At 42.5% G+C, this 19,942-nt stretch overlaps 1 protein-coding gene across 2 annotated transcripts in view; it reads right to left on the bottom strand.

Moving 5' to 3' along the window:
- The window catches only part of TBK1 (TANK binding kinase 1), a 55,314-nt gene that overhangs the window by 29,357 nt on the left and 6,015 nt on the right, over positions 1–19,942 (bottom strand). For both annotated transcript variants that reach the window (XR_008626931.1, XM_055117928.1), the window contains exons 3-6: positions 13,664–13,804; positions 9,366–9,495; positions 7,510–7,691; positions 2,478–2,638 (exon numbers count right to left, since the gene is read on the bottom strand). Coding sequence is in view for 1 of the 2 variants with exons in the window: in XM_055117928.1 (XP_054973903.1) it covers positions 2,478–2,638; positions 7,510–7,691; positions 9,366–9,495; positions 13,664–13,804 (614 nt within the window). In the remaining variant the exon portion in view is untranslated. The remainder of the gene's footprint in view (positions 1–2,477; positions 2,639–7,509; positions 7,692–9,365; positions 9,496–13,663; positions 13,805–19,942) is intronic.

Raw genomic sequence — 19,942 nt, 5'->3', positions numbered from 1 at the left:
TCCACATCTCGACATTCTCTTTCCTCCATTATTTAGTTTAAAAGAGTGATTTTTGTTGTTTTTTGAGCCACACCTGGCGGTGCTCAAGAATCTCTGGGTTGGGCCTGAGTGATAGTACAGCAGGGACTGTTTGCTTTGCATGCAGCCAACACGGGTTCGACCCCTGGCATCCCATATGGTCCCCTGAGCACCTCCAAGAGTAATTCCTGACTGCAGAACCAGAAGGAACCCCTGAGCATTGCCAGATGTGACCCAAAAAGCAAATAAATAAATACATAAATCAATAAATCCCTAGGTCTGTGCTCAGAGATCACCCCTGCTGGTGCTCAGAGGGGGACTGCATGTGGTGCCATATATTGAACTGAAGTCAGCTGTGTGCAGCCTCCACCCCTGTGCCATCTCACTGGCCCCTAAAGAGTGATTTTATACAAAGTAATTATTTTCTAAAAATTATTCATTTATCAATGAATATTAGTAAAACACATTCCATCTCTAAATGCATTCCATTTACTACACTAAGGAAAACAACATTATACTACAGGTTAATTTGAAATGCTATTTTTTTTAAAGGGTAAGAACATTTCAGCTCTATTCTCTTTTTTTCTGCTTTTTGGGTCACACCTGGCAATGCACAGGGGTTACTCCTGGCTCATGCACTCAGGAATTACTCCTGGCAGTGCTCAGGGGACCATATGGGATGCTGGGAATTTTTTTTTTATTACTAATTAGTCCCCATGAGGGTACAGTAACAGATTTACACATTTTCATACTTGTGTTTCCCTCATACAATGTTCGAGCACCCCTCCCTCTACCAGTGTCCATTCTCCACCACCAAGTGAACCCAGTATCCCTCCCACCTCCCAGTCCCATCCCCTGCTCCCCGCCTCTGTGGCAGGGCATTCCCTTTTTTTTTTTTTTGCTTTTTGGGTCACACCCAGCAATGCTCAGGGGTTACTCCTGGCTTTGCACTCAGGAATTACTCCTGGTGGTGCTTGGGGGACCATATGGGATGCCGGGGATTGAACCCGGGTCGGCCGCGTGCAAGGCAAACGCCCTACCCGCTGTGCTATCGCTCCGGCCCCCATTCCCTTTTGTTCTCTCTCATTTTGGGTGTTGTGGTCTGCAATAGGGGTATTGAGTGGCCATCGTGTTCAGTCTCTAGTCTACTTTCAGCATGCAAGGGATGCTGGGAATTGAACCCGGGAACGCCCTACCCGCTGTGCTATCACTCCAGCCCATCAGCTCTATTCTCTTATCAAATTTCAATTATATAACACAATGCTATCAACTGTGGCTGCCATACTTAAATAGTAAACAAAACCAGACCACTTAGGGTAAGAATTATATTTCCTTTATATCTGGTAACTATTTTCTTCAGTTATATGGAGGAAATACCCTGGTAAGTATTATGAAATAAAATAATAATTTATTTTTGTTTTTGTTTTGAGGCCCTCCAGAACTCACGGCTGCTTCTCCCGGAAAGGAGCATAAAATGAGGCCCCCATAACCATGCCATCGGACTCCGCACCAGGGGTACCCCAGAGGGGGCGGGTGAGAGTCCTCCCCACCCCAAGGGACCCAGCCCCAGCAGCCAACCTCCACTACCCAACCGCTGCCACACTCTAGGCTGCTTTCCACACGCTCGGACCGAGCCTCACTCATGAGTGAACATATTCCTGGGCACATCATCATAAGGGGAAATTATATATATATATATATATATATATATATATATATATATATATATATATATGTATATATGTATATATATATGTACACACGCACATACACATGTATATACATATATACACATACATACATATGTTATATTATATATGTGCCTCCTGGAGAGCCTGGAAACTACCGAGAGTATCCTGCCTGCACAGAAGAGCCTGGCGTATTCGATATACCAAATATAGTAACAATAACAGGTCTCATTCCCCTGACCCTGAAAAGAGCCTCCAATCGTTGGGAAAAACGAGTAAGGAGAGGTTGCTAAAATCTCAGGGCTGGGACGAAAGAAGACGTTAATGGCGCCCACTCGAGTAAATCGATGAACAACGGGATGACAGTGATGATGATGATTTGAGGTCAAAACGTAAGTTTTCAGGGGCTATTCCAGGCACCGTGATCAGGAGTGACCCCTGTAAATGCTGAAAGAACCAAAAACAGTGCCAGGGATCAAACCAGGGTTGGCTACATGCAAGGCAAGGGTATCACCCTATACTATCTCTGGTCCTAGCAGCTTATTTTTAATAATGGACTAATATTGGATACCACTGCTACTTTGTATGCAAGATCTTTAAATACTTTTTTAGATTAAGCTATATGCTTTAATAAGGCGGCATTCTCATTAAAAACTAACAGCTGAAAATATAATGATTAAAACAATTTCCATTAATGTACATCTCCAACATTATGAAACAAAGAAAAATGTTTAAAAACTACTTCTAATATTAGATGGAGAACTCACTTACATCACTTCCTTATTTCTACGTGGTCCTTCAAATGGTCTAAATGGCAGTGATCCAGTAGCTGCATGGTAAAATGTTACCCCAATGCTCCAAAGATCAACAGTTGCTCCATATTTCTTTTGATGATCTTTTCTTAGCACTGCTCTCTCATACATATCAGGATGCTTTAAAAAAAAAAAAGAAAGAAAAATTACTAACATACTATATTACTATATATACATAGTATATTACTATACTGTTGCTATTATAGGAAAAACTCCAATATTCAATAATTTTCTAATAATTCCATTTCCCCAAGACTGTCCTTGTCCTCAAACCAACACCGTCATCACTACTACCACCTACTTCTGAATTTTAATCACCCCACTTTATATTTCAAAGACAGAAACAGGAGCAAGCAAACATCAACCATCCCTTATGCCATTTACCAAATACCAATGTGAATACACACTGCAGCCTTGCCTTCCAGTTACAGCAGCACTGCTTCAGCAAAGGCCAGCTTTTCCACTATACTCATCCATCACTGTAACTCCAGAAACCAGGGCCTGCAATCATTGCTTTTATTTTATGCATTAATCCCACCCCCCACCATCAGACCAGTCCTTTCAGCTTACATTCTTTACTATCACATTGAAAAGGAAAAAACCTGAGGGCTGGAGGAAATAGCACAGGAGTCAGGGTGTTTGCCCTGTAAGCGGCCAACTCCAGTTTTATCCATGGCACCATACCGGCCCCTTAGGACTGCCCATCTGGCCACCTGCTCCTGACTAAGAGCAAAAGAAACAGAAAAAAGGAAAATATCCTAAGAGCTGGGGGGATGGTATGAAGAGCTGAAGCATGTACTTGGAACACTGAAACCCCAGGCTTAATCCCTGAGCATCGTTAGTAGTGGACTACGAACACTGTTCCAGGAGTAACCTTGAGCAACACTCTGAAAAAATTAAAGCCAACTCATCCCCTTCCCCCATCCTAAAGAGCTTGGGGATGTAACTAGAGCATCTGCCATGCAGCCATGAAGGAAGCCACAAATCTGATGCCCTGCGCCACCCTCATCCTGAGTGTGATCCCGGCAGCACTGCTGTTGCTGGGACCCTCAGTGTCATAACAAATGGCACAGTTAAGTGTGTGAGTGCTGCAACCAAGGTGTAACGCTATGACATAAGTGTGCATGAGCACCACAAGTGATCCCTCAGCAAGCCTAAGGATGTGATGTCTAGTCACTCACCAGCTGCAACATCAACGAGAATGGAAAGGGAAAACAAAAATCTTCTTTGGGGAGGGGGGGCTGGGTACGCACATCAGGTAATGCTTAGGAGTTACGTATGGTGGTGCTTGAGGGACCATATGGGGTATCAGGGATTGAAACCAGGTTGGCTGTGCAAGGCAACCACCCAACCTGTTTATACTATCTCTCCAGCCCTTACAGAAAACAAACACTTTTTAAAGTGTAGAAGCCCTTAAATTACCTCCACAACTATCACCCAGATCTCTGCATGTCCCTATTTTCTAGTTTACCATAGCAAAATATCTCTATGACATTAAGTATCAGCTAAATGCTTTATTTGTTGCTTGTTTTACCTTTTATAGGAACCACAACAAGTGATGTATAGAGACTATAGAGACTAAGCTATTTTCCTGGCCTTCAACTCTCTAATTATCTCTACCTTAAGCCCTGGATTTACACGTTTTCTTGAATGCAAAAAGAGCACCAACTTGACATACCCAAAATAGATTCTTGGTCTTCCCACCAAAGCTAATTCCTTCTAACTTTGATTTTTGACCACACTTGGCAATGCTCAGGCTTCCTCCTGGCTGTGCTCAGGCAGAGATCAAACCCAGTCAGCCTCCTGTGAGGCAAGCACCCTGCCCACTGTACTATCTCTCCAGCCCCAGTTTCTTCTAATTTTATCCTCTAAGTAAACAGTAGGTCTACCCAGGTGAACATAACCAAAATCTATCAGGCAGCCTAATTTTTTCTCTTCATTCCTCAAATGCAACCCACCAGAGCAGGTCACATAGCCTCTGAGATGACTACACTTCTTAGACCTGACCCAGAGGAGTGGCCTGACAGGATTCTCTGGGCCTCTAGTGACCCAGACCAGATGCTGGCGAGGTTAAACACAGCCGAGGCTCCGGAGCATCCATCAGCACTACAGTCCAGCTGCAATGAAGAGATGGACTGTTAGCTTAGAGCTGAGCAATCCAGAACTTCTGGTGGACATTTAGTTCTACAAGGAACCACCAAGGTTGCTTGTTTAGCCTCCTGACACCACCATGGAGGTTATATATGTCAGCTTTTAAGATCCTTCAAAGATAAAGCTGAAAGAAAGCACTCTGGGGTGACTCAAAGGACTGAAGCACATACTTTATATGTGGGAGCCACAGGCCCAACTCCCCAGTAGGGCCTGGTTTACAAAGCACCGCCAAGAGTGGCCCTCAAGCACCAACGTGGGATTAGCCCCCAGCAAGGCAAATGTGGCACAACTCCCTTCATACTTTACTCACACCCTTCCTCAATTAAAAAAGGATTAAAAAAGGAACAAAGAATGAATTTGGAGGGGCTGCAGAGAGATTATCAGTAGGGAGCTTGCCTTGCACACTGCCGACCGGGATCTGCTCCCCATCAGCGCCTCACCAGTTCCACCAGGACTGATCCCCGAGTACAGAGCCACGGGTAAGCCCTGAGCACTGTCAGGTGTGGCCCCAAAACAAGAGAGATTCCAAATCAAAACAATGCCTTAAGTGGTATTGGGCTGTGGCTTAAGAGACTATGAAAGAACCAATGCAGGTAAAACTGTGGGAAAATGTTTCCAAATGTGAGTCTAGGGCTGGGGACCTAATTTAGTGAAAGGGCACTTTCCTTGTGTAAGGCCTAGGTACAACCCTGGGGCTGGGGTATAGCTGGAGTCTATGAGTCTGACTTCCAAAGACAAAGGGTAACAAGCCCTCCCTTGATTTTTTTGTTGCTGTTGCAGAGGGAGGGAGGGATTCTTTCAGAAAATACACTTGAATGAGAAATCAGAAGAGGAGATTAAGCAGGGGTCTGAACTGGGTGCCTCAACCTCTGCCAGAGTCTGAGTGGTTTTGCTGGTTCTGTAGGCTAGCACATAAAGTAACTTGTCCAAGAAGCACTAGCCAGATCTTTGACCTAGCAATGAGTAATCAGTGTATAAATGGTGCTTTGGATAGGTGAAGATTATCTGGGTATTTCTGACATTTGGAACAAAAGGTCACAAACCTGAGAAAAGTAAATACAATCCTAGATGACAAAGAAGGGGCCTCCTCAAAAAACGTAGGGATACACTGCCTATTTGGCATGGCTGTGACAAATATTCCCGAGGTGCTGGCAGGCCAGCAGAAACATGTGGGTCTGACACATCTGTCCCCAAGGGCTCTCTCTTCTGATGCTACTGTGGCTGCTGTTGCCGAATCTGGGCCTCTGCATCCAGACTAGAATCATAAGCACAGGTGCTCTACCAACGTTCTGAGATTATATTATTGAAAAAAATATTCACCATATTGAAATAAGGTGGAAGAAAGAAATGTGAGCGTTTTCTTTGGACTTTAGCACGTGTAGGGGAGAAAATTTAGTATCTAACCTAGAAATTCAATTTCTGTTTTTGGGCCACACTCAGTGGTGCTTAGGGATCACTCCTGGAGGTGCTCGGAGGACCATATAGGTGCCGGAGATGGAACCTGGATCAGCTGTGCGTAAGGCAAGCAATTTACCCCCTGCACTATCTCTCTGGCCCTTCCAGCACATTTTTGTTGCTGTTGTTTTGGGGTCACGCCCGGAGTGCTCAGGGGTTATTTCTGGCACTGTGCTCACGAGTTACTCCTGGTGTTGCTCAGGGGACCATACTGGGCCCAGGAATCAAACCTAGGTCGGCTGTGTGAAAGGCAATTGCCTTACCCGCTCTGGCCTCACTAACGCCTTCCTTGAACAGAATCTTTTGTTTTCAGAATTATGATGGATTTGGCTCTATAAAGAAAACTGGACAATGGTTTTGGAAACTTTAGTGGTAAAGAGGTAACTGTGTATATTAAAGTCGTAAGAGGGGCCAGAGAGATAGTAAAGGGGTTAAGTTGCCTGCCTTGCATTCAGCTGACCTGGCCGACCCCAGTTTGATCCCTTTTCACCACATGTGTTCTCCCGAGCACTCTGGCTGAGCTCAGAGCCAGAGTCAGCGCCCCCGCCCCCAACCCCCTCAAAGACAACCGTAAGAGTTAAGACATTTGGAACTACATGACACAAACTATAATAATTCAATTAAAAAATAGAGTTTTCTCAGGAGGTAGGGTGGTAGAAGAGAACTCTGGGACATTGGTGAAAAGTTACTGACACTGGTAGGGTTGGAGCACTGACATTAAATGCCTGTAACTCTTACGAAAAGCTTTGTAAATCAAAATGCCTAAATAAAAACTGAAAGTAAAAAATATATATAGCAAGTGCTTTACTGAAAATGGATCCTTTATTAGCTAAGTGTTTCTTAAGTATACAAGTTTTCTTTTAATTCATACTGGTGGTATAATTACAGAATTTGAAAATGATGTAAATTAGTAGTATAAGTATTTCTATAGTGCCAGGGATCAAACCAGGGCCTCACGCAAGCAAAGCATGCACTCAACTACGAAGTTATATCCCTGACCACTTTATTAAGAATTTTTTGGGTCATGTTTTGTTTTGGGGCTACATTCTATGGTGCTCCGTAGCTACTCCTGGCTGTGTGCTCGAGAGTAATCTCTGAGCATACAGCCAGAACTAGTTCTAGCCAGTGCTAAAACTTTACACAGTGCTGGGATTGGCTGCATGCAAGGAAAGCACCTTACCTCCTGTACTCTCTGGCCCCTAGTAAAAATTTTAAACAGATCAACAGCATCCTTAGAAACCAGTATAATATCCTGTTACACCCCATTTTTATTAAAATAATTCAGAAATTTTTTTGTCATAAAAGTTATATGTATAGAGAGCTGGTTGGCCAACTATCCATATTTATAATATCTCAAATGAAATTATTAGTGATGGACTACTTACCAAATATTCTTCAGTGCCATACAGAGAAACAAATTGCTCATCATCTTCTAATTCTCTAGCTGCACCAAAATCTGTCAGTTTGTATACAGACTGTCCATCTTCCCCTATAACACGCATAATATTTCCTGGCTTGATATCACGATGCACTATGCCATTCTCTCGGAGATGATTCATTCCACCCACTTTAGCAATAAATATAAGACAAAGAAAATCATCAAGTAGTATACATGTCAAATGTACATGTTACACAACAAGGTATTTTTCCATAAATCGGTCCAAAGATATTTCAAATAAAAATAGATGGTATTTACATATCTATTTGAGAAATAAAGAATATGTATTACAATGAAAAGAAAAAGATCAATACAGCATAAAATTCAGTTTTTCTTAATTACTTTTGGGAAAATGGAACAAGATGGTCTAAAGCAGATGACTTCCCGAATGATTTTATGTTTTGTTTTGCATTAAGGAATTATGGAACCCAGGGGCTGACACGGGTGACATGTGTACCAGTGCCAAGTCACATCCTCACTCTGATTACACTTCACAAATGTGTCCTGCCTGCACAGCGCCCATGCTAGTCTCTGCTGCTCTAATTTTTGTGTATGTGCTGCATGCTTCCTGGATACTTTTGGGAAGCAATTCTTTTGGTTTTATATATGTAAGCCATCTGCTTAAACTTAATGATAAAGATTCCAAGAAAGTGTTTCATCAGTTCTAGTGTTCTTTTTTTCTCTTTGTCCACCAGAAGCATCTCATGAACAGAGCTGGAGTGGCCTCTGAGCACCACTGGGTGAAGCCAAAACATCAAAAGAAGGAAAATACCCCCAAATAACCAAACATAAAACCCCAAAGAACCCTAGAAAAGTAAACTTAATATACAACATAAAAAATAATAGAGGCAAAGTGTTAGGCATGTTAACATAGAAATATATGTATACACACATATATGCATATACATAATTCCATAAAAATGCACATAAATGTGTGTATATATGTGCATATTTAGGTGTCTGTGTGTATATATATTTTTTGGGGAGGGGACTTTTTTTGGGCCACACCCAGCAATGCCCAGGGTTTACTCCTGGCTCTGCACTCATGATTCACTCTTGATGGTACTTGGAGAACCATACAGGATGCCAGGAATTGAATACAGGTTGGCTGTGTGCAAGGCAAGTGCCCTACCTACTGTACTATTTCACCAGCCCTCAGAAACATATCTGGGGCCAGGCAGGTATATAGCTCAGCAGTACAGCACCTGCTTTGTGTATAACGAGGCTTTGGGTTTAATCCTTCAGACCCAGCATTTCTTAGGGCTGGGCTGGGGTGCACTGTTACAGCTGGTATAGCACAAGCCTCACACCTATCAGGTCCTGGTTTTGATTCCCAGCACTGGAAAAAACACAGATTCTAATGTGCTTCAGTACAATATAAAAAAGAACATTTTCCATTAAAAAAAAAAAATTTAAGTAAAGCTGATATGGTTAACAATCACTAGCAATTTGAAACATTAGTTTGACAGCTGGTAGATGAATATGAAAATACATTAAAAATAATCTTAGGGCTATCAACATACAATTATGAAAATTCAGGACTTAGGACTTAGGTATTGATGACCTGTAACTTGACTTCAAGTACACTGGTTTGTATTTCTCAGTTTATCCTCACCTAGTTGGTCTCCACATGACTTCCAGTATCAAGATCAACCCATACCTTACCCACTATACTATCTCTCCAGCCCCAAAGGTCTATGTTTTTAATGTAAGAAATTAATTTTAAAAAATTCTTATGTCATTAACTTATATGCATATTTAATATGTAAATTTATATAGATTTAAAATAATAAATAAACATACCCACATCTCGCAAAACAATTAAAAATTCAGACTCTGGTAGTCCATAGGCATTAGAAGGCTCTTCTAAAACAGTGTATAAACTTCCGCATGGACAAAATTCCATAACAAGTACCTTATGTCTTGTTGTTGTCTGGAAAACAAAAATCACTGATTGGGACTTAATATAAAAAGTCTAAATTTTATATCATACTTATCTGATTAATTTAAATGTAGGGTTTGCTACACTGATGAAGCCACTTCAACTGCTTTCCCAGGAGTCACTATTTGATGACTGTACACATGTAAAAATAAACATTTTTGAAATTCCTAATACAATGTTGGATTATTGGGGGCTGGATAGCACAGCGGGTAGGGCGTTTGCCTTGCACACGGCCGATCCGGGTTCGATCCTCGGCATCCCATGTGGTCCCCCAAGCACCGCCAGGAGTAATTCCTGAGTGCAAAGCCAGGAGTAACCCCTGAGCATCGCTGGGTGTGACCCAAAAAGCAAAAAAAACCAAAAAAAAAAAAAACCCAAAAAAAACAATGTTGGATTATTTCTTGAAGAGAAACCAACCACAGTGAAAACTGGCTATAACTGAACTATAAAATCATTGCTGATGTTACACTGGATTTGCTAAAGTTATCTTTAATTTCTAATACTTCATAGCACATTTAGGACATTAGAGCTGTTAACTAATCTCTTCAACATCTGAAATTTTTCTCCTTAAAAAGTACTTTTGCTTCAAGGAATCAGTTTCTAGTGCTAAAAACATAGGTAGCAGAATAGCTGAGGTCCCTCTTGCAGCAAAGTTCTGGTCTGCTCACTTGTATCTGAGCTACAAGATCTTAAAACTTGACTTTAAAGTGTATTTATGGGGCCGGAGCAATAGCACAGCGGGTAGGGTGTTTGCCTTGCACTCGGCCAACGCGGGTTCGATCCCCGGCATCCCATATGGTCCCCCAAGCACCACCAGGAGTAATTCCTGAGTGCAAAGCCAGGAGTAACCCCTGAGCATCGCTGGGTGTGACCCAAAAAGCAAAAAAAAAAAAAAAAAAAAAAAAAAAAGTGTTTTTATGATAAGATAATCATGAATTTGAAACAACTTTATAGTAAAAATATACTGCTAAATTACATATGCACACTAAGATACAAGCCCATTTCAGATAACTAAAATCACGAATGAGCCTTCAAATAATTATTTAACTCTAATTTTTAACTTCCAACTTTTAATCCTTTTTACCTTTTATATTTTTCTCTACATATCTCCACTTCTATAAAATATCTTGAATTTCTCTATTGAATAGAGATAAAAAAAAAAATCTTACTTCTCCTGGTTTGTTTCTGGGCCATATCCAGCTGTGTCCAAACCTTATTTCTGGCTCTGTGCTCAGGGCACACTCCTGAGGGGAGTCATACGTTGTGCCCCGGATTGAACCGAGGTGGGCAAGGCACACAAGCTACCTGCTGTACTATCTATCTCTATGGCCCCGAAGAAAAATAATTTTAAAGGAAAAAATTGTTTTTCAATAATGAAAATATGCTGATTGTAGAAAATTTGGTCAATGTCCATTATTACACACACAGATAATTATGTCAGTATTCTGGTGTTTTTCCTTCTATAACAAATCACACTGCTTGTATCCTATTCTGTTTATCTTAAGGTTATCTATTGTATATGTATTTGAATCCTGATTTTATAACATTATTTATAAGCATATTCTGAATAGAATATGCAGTAGAGTGTCTTAAAGTGGCACAAAGTATACAGAATATGCAGCCTAATAAAAAGTCCTCTTTACCCAAAGAGCAATCTGGTGTTTAACCCAGAGAGCTTGCAGGAAGTGATCTCTGGGCCTCTGGAATGTTCTCTCTGACAACTTGCCTTTGTTTGTTCGGGCTTGACCACAAGATAGTTGAACAATGTAATAAAATATGGGGATTTTAGGATATGCATATCAGTTTCAACTTCTGGAGGAAACTGAAACTAAAGAATTAACTCAAACTTCCCTATAGCAGGAGAGGTTATAGACCAAAGGTCATAGTCATACAGGGTGTGTTTTAAGAATCAGTAAAAAACTGTGTAAACCAAAGGCCCATATGAGTATTCAAAGTTGGCAATGCTCTGCACATACTGTTAATTCATCAGGCCTGGAAGAATCAAGTTTTCTTGTTTTGTTTTGGTTTTTGGGTTACACCTGGCGATGCACAGGGGTTACTCCTGGCTCTGCACTCAGGAATTACTCCTGGCGGTGCTCAGGGGACCATATGGGATGCTGGGATTTGAACCCGGGTCGGCCGCGTGCAAGGCAAACGCCCTACCCGCTATGCTATCGCTCCAGCCCCCAAGAATCAAGTTTTCTTAAGGACAAAAATTCAGATTTAGAATCCGTTAATATACTGTCCAAAATGTTTCCTCCTAGGCATTTCCAATCTTTTTTTTTTCCAATCTCATATATTTTTCCAATATTAAAACTGGAATAGTAATTAGTGTTCTTTCGGTAAATTTTCTTAATTATTCAAGGTTCTAGCGAATTATCAACGAGGGTTGTCACAGACACCCCCAAAGCTGATTTGAAGCAAAGGCAGCCCAAAGGATTCCTAAATTTGTAGCTGATGTCTAAATGAGTACAGACTTAAGAGAACCGTTTCTGCACAATTCACCAAACTCCTCTGCAACTGCCGTCAAGTTCTGAAAAGGCAAGCAGTCTGCAGGGATACACTCTCTAAACTCAAGTCTGGCAGCCTCTGGGCGAGCCTCTACCACATATTCTAACTCATTTTACCTTTCTTTACTATAAAAGGGATGGCAATGAACATCTTATGTATACACTAAAGCATCCTTCTTATTACTTCTTAGTAATCATCTATATTAGGGAGAGGTAGAAATTGCCAAAATTATTTCCCAAAGGTGTGGTTTTTATTGTCCATGCCTAAAGGTATTAAGACAGATCTCTATTTCCATTGTTTCTTTTTTGGGGGTGGGGGGTGGGGTGGAGACCACACCCAGCAGAGCTCAGGATTGACTCCTGGCCCACTGTTACTACTGCTCCAGCCCTGATTTTCATTATGTCTAGCAATTTTCCTACGAACACTAGTATTTTTGCTATTTCCTCCTAAAAACTAACATTTGGTGGTGAGGGGAGGAGGGTTCTACCTGGAGGTGCTCAGGGGCACACACTCCAGTCTACTGAGCTCTCTCGCCTGCCCCAAACCTATCTTTTGTAATTCTACTTCACACACTAATCTCTGAACACATGAAATTTTATTCTCTTACAAAATCTTTTCGGTATTGTTTCATTTTGTGTCAATATGACTAGTTTTAAAAATAAAATAAAACAGTATAAAAATATTCTACTTCCCTTTACTTCCTTCAATGGAGGCGAGTCCCCCAAGGGATGCTTAGTGGGTCCGGGGCCAGTGGAGACGCCAGGTCCTTATGGCTAGTGGTTCAATGTGGGGCCCTTCGGTGCCACGGGTCATGACGGTCACCCTAGCAATGCTCAGGGACATCCAAGGAAAAAACCTTGTGGCATTTGGGGATCCTTGTGTAGGGATCAAAACCAGGTTAATCGGGCCAGAGCAATATGACAGCAGGTAGGGCATTTGCCTTGCAAGCGGCCAACCTGGATTCGAACCCTGGCATTCCATATGGTCCCCGGAACACCTCTAGGAGTAACTCCTGAGTGCAGATCCAGGAAACAACCCCTGAGCATCGCCAGGTGTGACCCAAAAATCAAAATAATAAACAAATAAATCATAAACAAACGAACAAAAAACAAGTTAAGCACATGTGCCCTAACCTAACCCCTAACTCTATCTCTGGGGTGTTTATTAACTTCTTTGTGATTCCTTGATACTTAATAGTCAAGAATCTGAGAATAAATTTTTCTCATTTAAGGAAAACACACACAGAGGTTTGGACAGAGAGAACAGCGGGGAGAGCATCTGCTTTACATTCAGCCGACCCCGGTTCAATCCCCAGGATCACACTTGGCCCAGTCAAGGAGTGATTCCTGAGTACAGATGGATCGGACCCTCACTCCCCAAAATAATAAATATATAAGGGTCTTCAGGGACAGTATGGAGATAAGGGACTTGCAGTGAATGAAAATTACACCTGCTGGATCCTCAGCATAGACAAGGTCCCCCAAAAACCGTCAGAGTGACCCCCGAGCAGAGAGTTGGGAATAGTCATCACTGAGCACTGTAGTGTGGGGCCCAAAAAGCCCCAGACATTGTTTTTCACTCAATTATCAGATTATGTCTCCTCTAATACTGTTACCATAATGAGATGAACTGAAGTTTGACTACTTACCTCCTCTTCAATAGCAAATAATTTGACAATATTTTTGTGATTGAGTTTCTTTAACACTTCAAATTCTCTCATTTGAACATCCACTGGACGAAGGAAGCTTATGTTATTAAAAACTTTAATAGCAAATAAGTCACCAGTTTTCTGGAAAAAAACATTGTGCTTATTAATAATTTTATAAAGATAAAAATATATCAGTATAATTAGTTATATACATTTGTTTTATAAAACAGAGCTTCTTAAACTTTTTTCCACTTGAAACACCTATTTGTCTGAGAAGTTTTGTTTGTTTTGGGGTCACACCCAGCTGTGCTTTTAGCTCAGGGACCACTCCTGGAGAGGTTGGGGGGTCAGGTAGGGTGCTGGGAATTGAAAACAGGGCAGCCGTGTGCAAGGCCAGTGCTTTACCACTATAACCTCTCCAGTCCCTCAGGAAATTTTTAACATGACCCTGGGTATAGAGGTATAAAACACATGTATGTAAATCAAACACTTATTGTTTATAAACCATAAAATTTTCAGACATTTTTAATAACTTATGCAATTCTATATGGGTTTAGGAAGCAAGGGTATAGAACCCTCACTATCTCAGAAGTAAAGGTAATCTACTTTGACTTGACTTAAAAATAAAGTAAATCGGGCTGGAGTGATAGCACAGCGGGTAGGGCGTTCGCCTTGCACGCGGCCAACCCGGGTTTGAATCCCAGCATCCCATATGGTCCCCTGAGCACCACCAGGGATAATTCCTGAGTGCATGAGCCAGGAATGACCCCTGTGCATCGCCAGGTGTGACCCAAAAAGCAAAAATAAATAAATAAATAAAATTAAAAAAAAAAAGTAAATCATCATTCTTTTCAAACAGCACGTACTGGGATGTAGAAAGATTATTCTCCTCTATACAACACACAGTCTACTGATGCACACTGGAGCTATGCCCACATCTCGACCTATTACGTGTGTACTCTAGGCATTTTCCCCCTCAGGAGAAGCCCATCTCCTGAACTTTCTTTCCCTTGAACATGTATTGTTCTTTTTCTCCCTTCACATTTCTCTATGGAAACATTCTCAATAGAACCTTACTTTAAAAAAGTCCATTTATAACACCCAGCAGAAGAACCCTGATAATACCAAACACTCTCTACTTTTGTTTTACGCAAGAAATTCAAAGTGAAAGTCACAAGGGTTTCTGAAGGAATAATTTATTTTGGTTTTTGGACCACACCCTTTGGTGCTCAGGAGACCACTGAACCTGCATTAGCCGCCTACAAAGCAAGTGTCCTGTCCCCGAACTACAGCTCTGGCCAAGTATACCTCTACTGCATGATCTGCACGCAGAAGCCCTGGATTTTCTTCCTTTCTTTTTCTTCTGGACCATACCTGGTATGACCATATGGGAAGTCAGAAATCCAACCCAGGACTGTAAGGAGCTAGGCAAGTGCTGTATCTGCTGCTGTACTCTCTCTCTGGCCCAGAAGCCCTGGGTTTGATTCTCAGTACTGCCGGAAACGGTTCTTAATTATAGAGCTGGGAGTAACCCAGAGCACTAACAGGTATGGCCTTCCCTAATACAATGCAAGAACTTTTAAGATCCATTCCTTAGCTGTGACAATATGTGCATATGTGGGAGAAAGAGTTGCAGTGTAAGGTTAAATTAGACAAACGCCATTGGATTGTAGCTCTGCTAACTTGGGTGACTTTCTGCCACTGTGCCTAGATAATTAACAAACTGTAGAGAAGCAAAGACCGTTCCTCTTCTCTACTCACTCCCGCAGCACTCTTCCCTCCGGCCCCCACCAAGGACTAAGATGGAACACAGATTTACAGAGCACCACTACAAACAGGACAGAATCTGAAGAGATATATATGCTCAGTTACCTTGAGAACCGTGATTTACAAGGTTATTGATAACTAGTTGAATTTTAGGCACATAATACTGTAACACCAACCCTACCACCAGGGCCAGCTTCCCTCCCCTGGTGTCCCCATACACCTCTCCTGGCCCCCACCCCAACACATACACCTTGGCAGGCACATTACAAAGTTCAGTGGCTGCACTTTGAATCTCAAGTTTCCAGGATTGCCGAGTTTGTGCTTTGGACATACAGCTCTACTGCTCTCCCACATCACAGTCTAATCAAGGCTGACCTCTGTTCCCACAGTTTCCTTTTCTCATCTTCCTCCCCCTCTTGATTTCTTTCCTTCTCTGTCCTTCTCCCTAAGCTCTGGGGTTAAGGGCAATTTAAGCACCCCCTTCACTACAAAACATGTCCTCATGCCATTATCCACAATGGTAAATGAGATCATGCTATATCTGTTTCTTTTTCTAGCTTACTTCACCAACATATTTTCTAGTTCCGACCAGGTCGCAGCAAATCGCATGATTTTATCCTCCCGCACAGTTGCATAGTATTTCTCTTCATAATCCATTCATCTGTCACTGGACACCTGGCTACTGTATTGAATGCAGCAATGAATAATGGTGTGCATATGTCCTTTAGAATGAATGTCATTACGTCCTGGGAGTAAATGTCCAAAAGTGGGGTTGCTGGGTCATATAGCAGCTCAAGTCTGAATTTACTGAGGCCTCTCTATGTTGTTTTCCACAGGGTTAAAGCAGACAACATTCCCAACACATGACCTTCTCATGTTCTTTACTTTAAGGCTAGTTTCCAGACTCTCCCACCTCCTCCAATGACTAAGTGAGATACTCAAAACTTAATCCCATGATTAAAGGTTTACCCCATGATCCAAGCTGGCGAAAAGATCGCTTCTTTGACTTTGGGGGTCAAGCACACTCCTCCACTCAAGGATATTTTACAGTTCTCTGTATTGTTCCAACATTGGCACCCTCTAACTTTCCATACAGACTAACCACTTATAAACACTATCCTCTTCCCGTCAACATCCCAGTATCTCAAGGTCATTTCTCGATAAAACCTCACTTCCTGTAGAGCAGCATCAGAAGGCAACATCTAGAGGATCCTCCCTTCCTTCCTTTTCCCTCCCTTCTGTTGGATAACACTGGGTAGTCCATGCTCATCCTGGTCTTCCTGGACTGATGACTCGGGAAAATGAAGCTGATCTCTTGACAGCACCAATTTCTACCTCGGCTGCGGGAGAGCACCAGGCCTTACATGCGAACGCCCGCCGCCTTCATGTTCACCATCATACCCCAATGTGAGAAGCCAGGCATATTGTCCATGCCTGCTCTATCTGTGCTCCTTTACACTACACCTCCCATGTGGCCAGAGCTAATCCCTGAGGCCTACAGACCAATGAATTATGGCAAATGGATATTATGCATGTCACATTCTCTCCCAGAAAACCTTTCTCCATGTACCTATAGATTCTCATTCTCTTTTCCTATGGGCTGTTCCCACGTGTTCTGAGAGAACCAAAGCAGTTTGTTCCCTCCTACAATATTTTTCTGTCATGGGCGTTCCCTTTGCTATTAAAACTGACAACGGCCCAATCTATACCAGTAAAGCTTTTTAAGCTTTTTGTGACGAATGGCAAATTAAACACATTACTGGAATCCCTTATAACCTACAGCGACAAGGCATAGTTGAGCATGCCCACAGGACCCTAAAACACAGTTATTGGAAAACAGAAAGGAGGCATGTTCCTACTTTGCTCCTTGTCCTTTGTAAAAAACTAAGGCTTGCGGATGGGCGTGTGCACTCGTGGGCTCTCCAGGCGGCTCTGTCTCACCGCCCGCGTTCGGTGCTCTGGAACCGCTGTGTATGGGCTGGATCGGGACGGCTGTTGGTCAAGGGCAGGGGAAGGAAGAACGAGGACCAAGCTAGTTGCTGATTAGTTACCATTTATTCAATCTTGCACCGTTCCCATCTCTAGCACTTCTCGATCGGTCCTTTCTCCCGATCTACTGCAGCACCTCTCACTTCTCTAGTCTCTCCTCCTACTTCTCTCTCCCACCTTGCCCTCTAGGCTACATCCAGCCAGGTAGCAAAATCAAGATAAGGAAGCCCTTCCTGAGGGCAGGGCATTCCAAAGCTCTTCCTGACTCTTAAGGTTTTTTCCCTTTCCTTAGTCCAAACACTTATTAACATCTTAATACTAGTTGTTTTTGTATGGACATAGCAAGAGATACATTGAGGCTTGCAAGGCAGCTCTCCTGGCAACATCTTGCCAGACTCAACTACAGCACTCAGGCCAGATTAATTATTCCTCACCCTAGCAGGGTCCAAATCTAGTTATCACTGTTTGGATCATGACAACATTTGTTCATGATCAAGCGCTTAACTTATAGTTAAGCATTAGGCACTTTGGCCAGGCCCATCTCGATGCCAGGGTAGCACACAACTCACCGCTTGCCCTGGGTCCGTTTCGTCCCTCGTCGGGACCCTGCTTTTGGGGGTGCTAGGAAGTAAGGGCAGCTGAGGCTTAGGTCAAGAGAACAGATGCCCAGGAGGAAAATATCATGTAGAGTCAAATGAGTCCCAGGTTACAAACAAAAGCATAGCATTTGCTAAGTCTTCCTGTGTCCATACAAAAAGGACATGGCTCTGAATAAACTATGCAAAGGACTCAAGGAGAAGAGAAAAACAATATTTACAAGTCAACAGAACACTAAGAAAGAAATTACAAATAAACACAGAGGAATGGGAGCACTGTGATGGGAGTAACCTAATAAACCTAAACTCCCTGAGGTTATGTAATCCTACAGACCTTGACATTACTCTCTTTAGACTCTTTAAACTTCCCTCAAAGAGAGCCCTACTCAGCAGCTGAGAGGTGTTTTCAGGAAGGTGCATGGGTTCAGGACACAGTTAATTCTCCTATTTGGGTTAAAACTGACAAAGAGTGGGTAGCAGGGAAACGCCTCATTTGGGGAAAAGACTATGCTTTTGTTTCAACACATGACAACCCCACAAAGAAACTTTGGGTTCCATTATATCTGGTCAAGAATCGAATTCATCTGCCGGGTTCAGCCCCCAGACCCTCAACTCTCCAAACTCCAGCCCGCCAAACCAATTCCAGCTGGAAGTCACAAGGAAATCAGAGGAGGAGTCAGCATCACAGGACCTGTGGAAAGTTTTCTAACTCCCTTTCAAGACTGCTCCGCCATTCCCAACAATCTGTTGGGCTCCTCGAATCTCTCCCGAGACACACTGCTGTGACCGCCACCACTGCTGTTGCCGGAACAGCTCTTCACACCGTGACCCAGACACTTGATTTTGTCAAAACATGGCAAAATGACTCTCACCTGACCTTTGGACAGTGTAGGCTACTGTCAACCATGATGCTGTACCACGACTGGACACTTTATCAGACACTATTCTGGGTTCAGGGGTGGGTTCAAATTTTAAATTTTTGGGTTTTGCAAACAGAAAAGTGGGAGATGTTGGGTAACATTGGGTTGTCCTTGCCCCTCCCTCAAGGAGCTTAGGTTTATTGAGCTACTTCCACAACAGTGCTCCTGAGGCACACCGAATTCCATCAAGCACTGGTAATCTTATATTGCTTTTCCTTTTCCTTTATGTCACTTGCATGGTTCCTTTAACAATGTCCTTTTTATACAGACACAGAAAGACAGCTATGCTCTTGTAATTTACTGCTGGGCACCCGTCATATTTACCTGGGGACTGGAGTGACAGCACAACGGGTAGGGCGTTTGCCTTGCACACGGCTGACCTGGTTCGATCCCCAGCATCCCACATGGTCCCCTGAGCAATGCCAGGAGTAATTCCTGAGTGCAGAGCCAGGAGTAATCCCTGTGCATTGCTGGGTGTCACTCAGAAAGCAAAACAAAAACAAAACCAAAAAATATCATATTTACCTGATTTAAGCCTGTTTCCTTTACTTCCTAACACCCCCAAAAGGAGGGTCCTGACGAAGGGACTGGATGGACCCAGGACAAGTTGTAAGGTACCCTGGCATTGAAAGGGGGCAAACTAAGCACCATAAGTATAACAAGTTAAGAGCACAGTCATGGAACAAACTCTGTCATGACCCAAAAGAAGTAACTGAATAAGAACCCTGGTGGGGTTAGGAAAAACTATCCTGGCCTGAGGACTGTGGTCTGGAATATATAGTGAGACGTCCCCAGGAAGAGCCAACCTTTAAGCTTAACATATCTCTTACCGTGTTCATACAGAATGACTAGAAATATTATCAAAAATAAATTTACTATGATCATTCAAATGGATTACTAGCTGAGGAAAGGAGAAAGCAATACACCCTGGATGGAATCCCGCCCTTGGGTGGATCTCCTAGTAATCTGGAGTGCTGAACCCTCAGATGAGAGTTTGTCCTTGAGTT

The sequence above is a fragment of the Sorex araneus genome, chromosome 10 (genome assembly GCF_027595985.1).
Source record: "Sorex araneus isolate mSorAra2 chromosome 10, mSorAra2.pri, whole genome shotgun sequence".
Classification (NCBI taxonomy): domain Eukaryota; kingdom Metazoa; phylum Chordata; class Mammalia; order Eulipotyphla; family Soricidae; genus Sorex; species Sorex araneus.
This window is presented reverse-complemented; position numbering and strand designations above follow the sequence as displayed.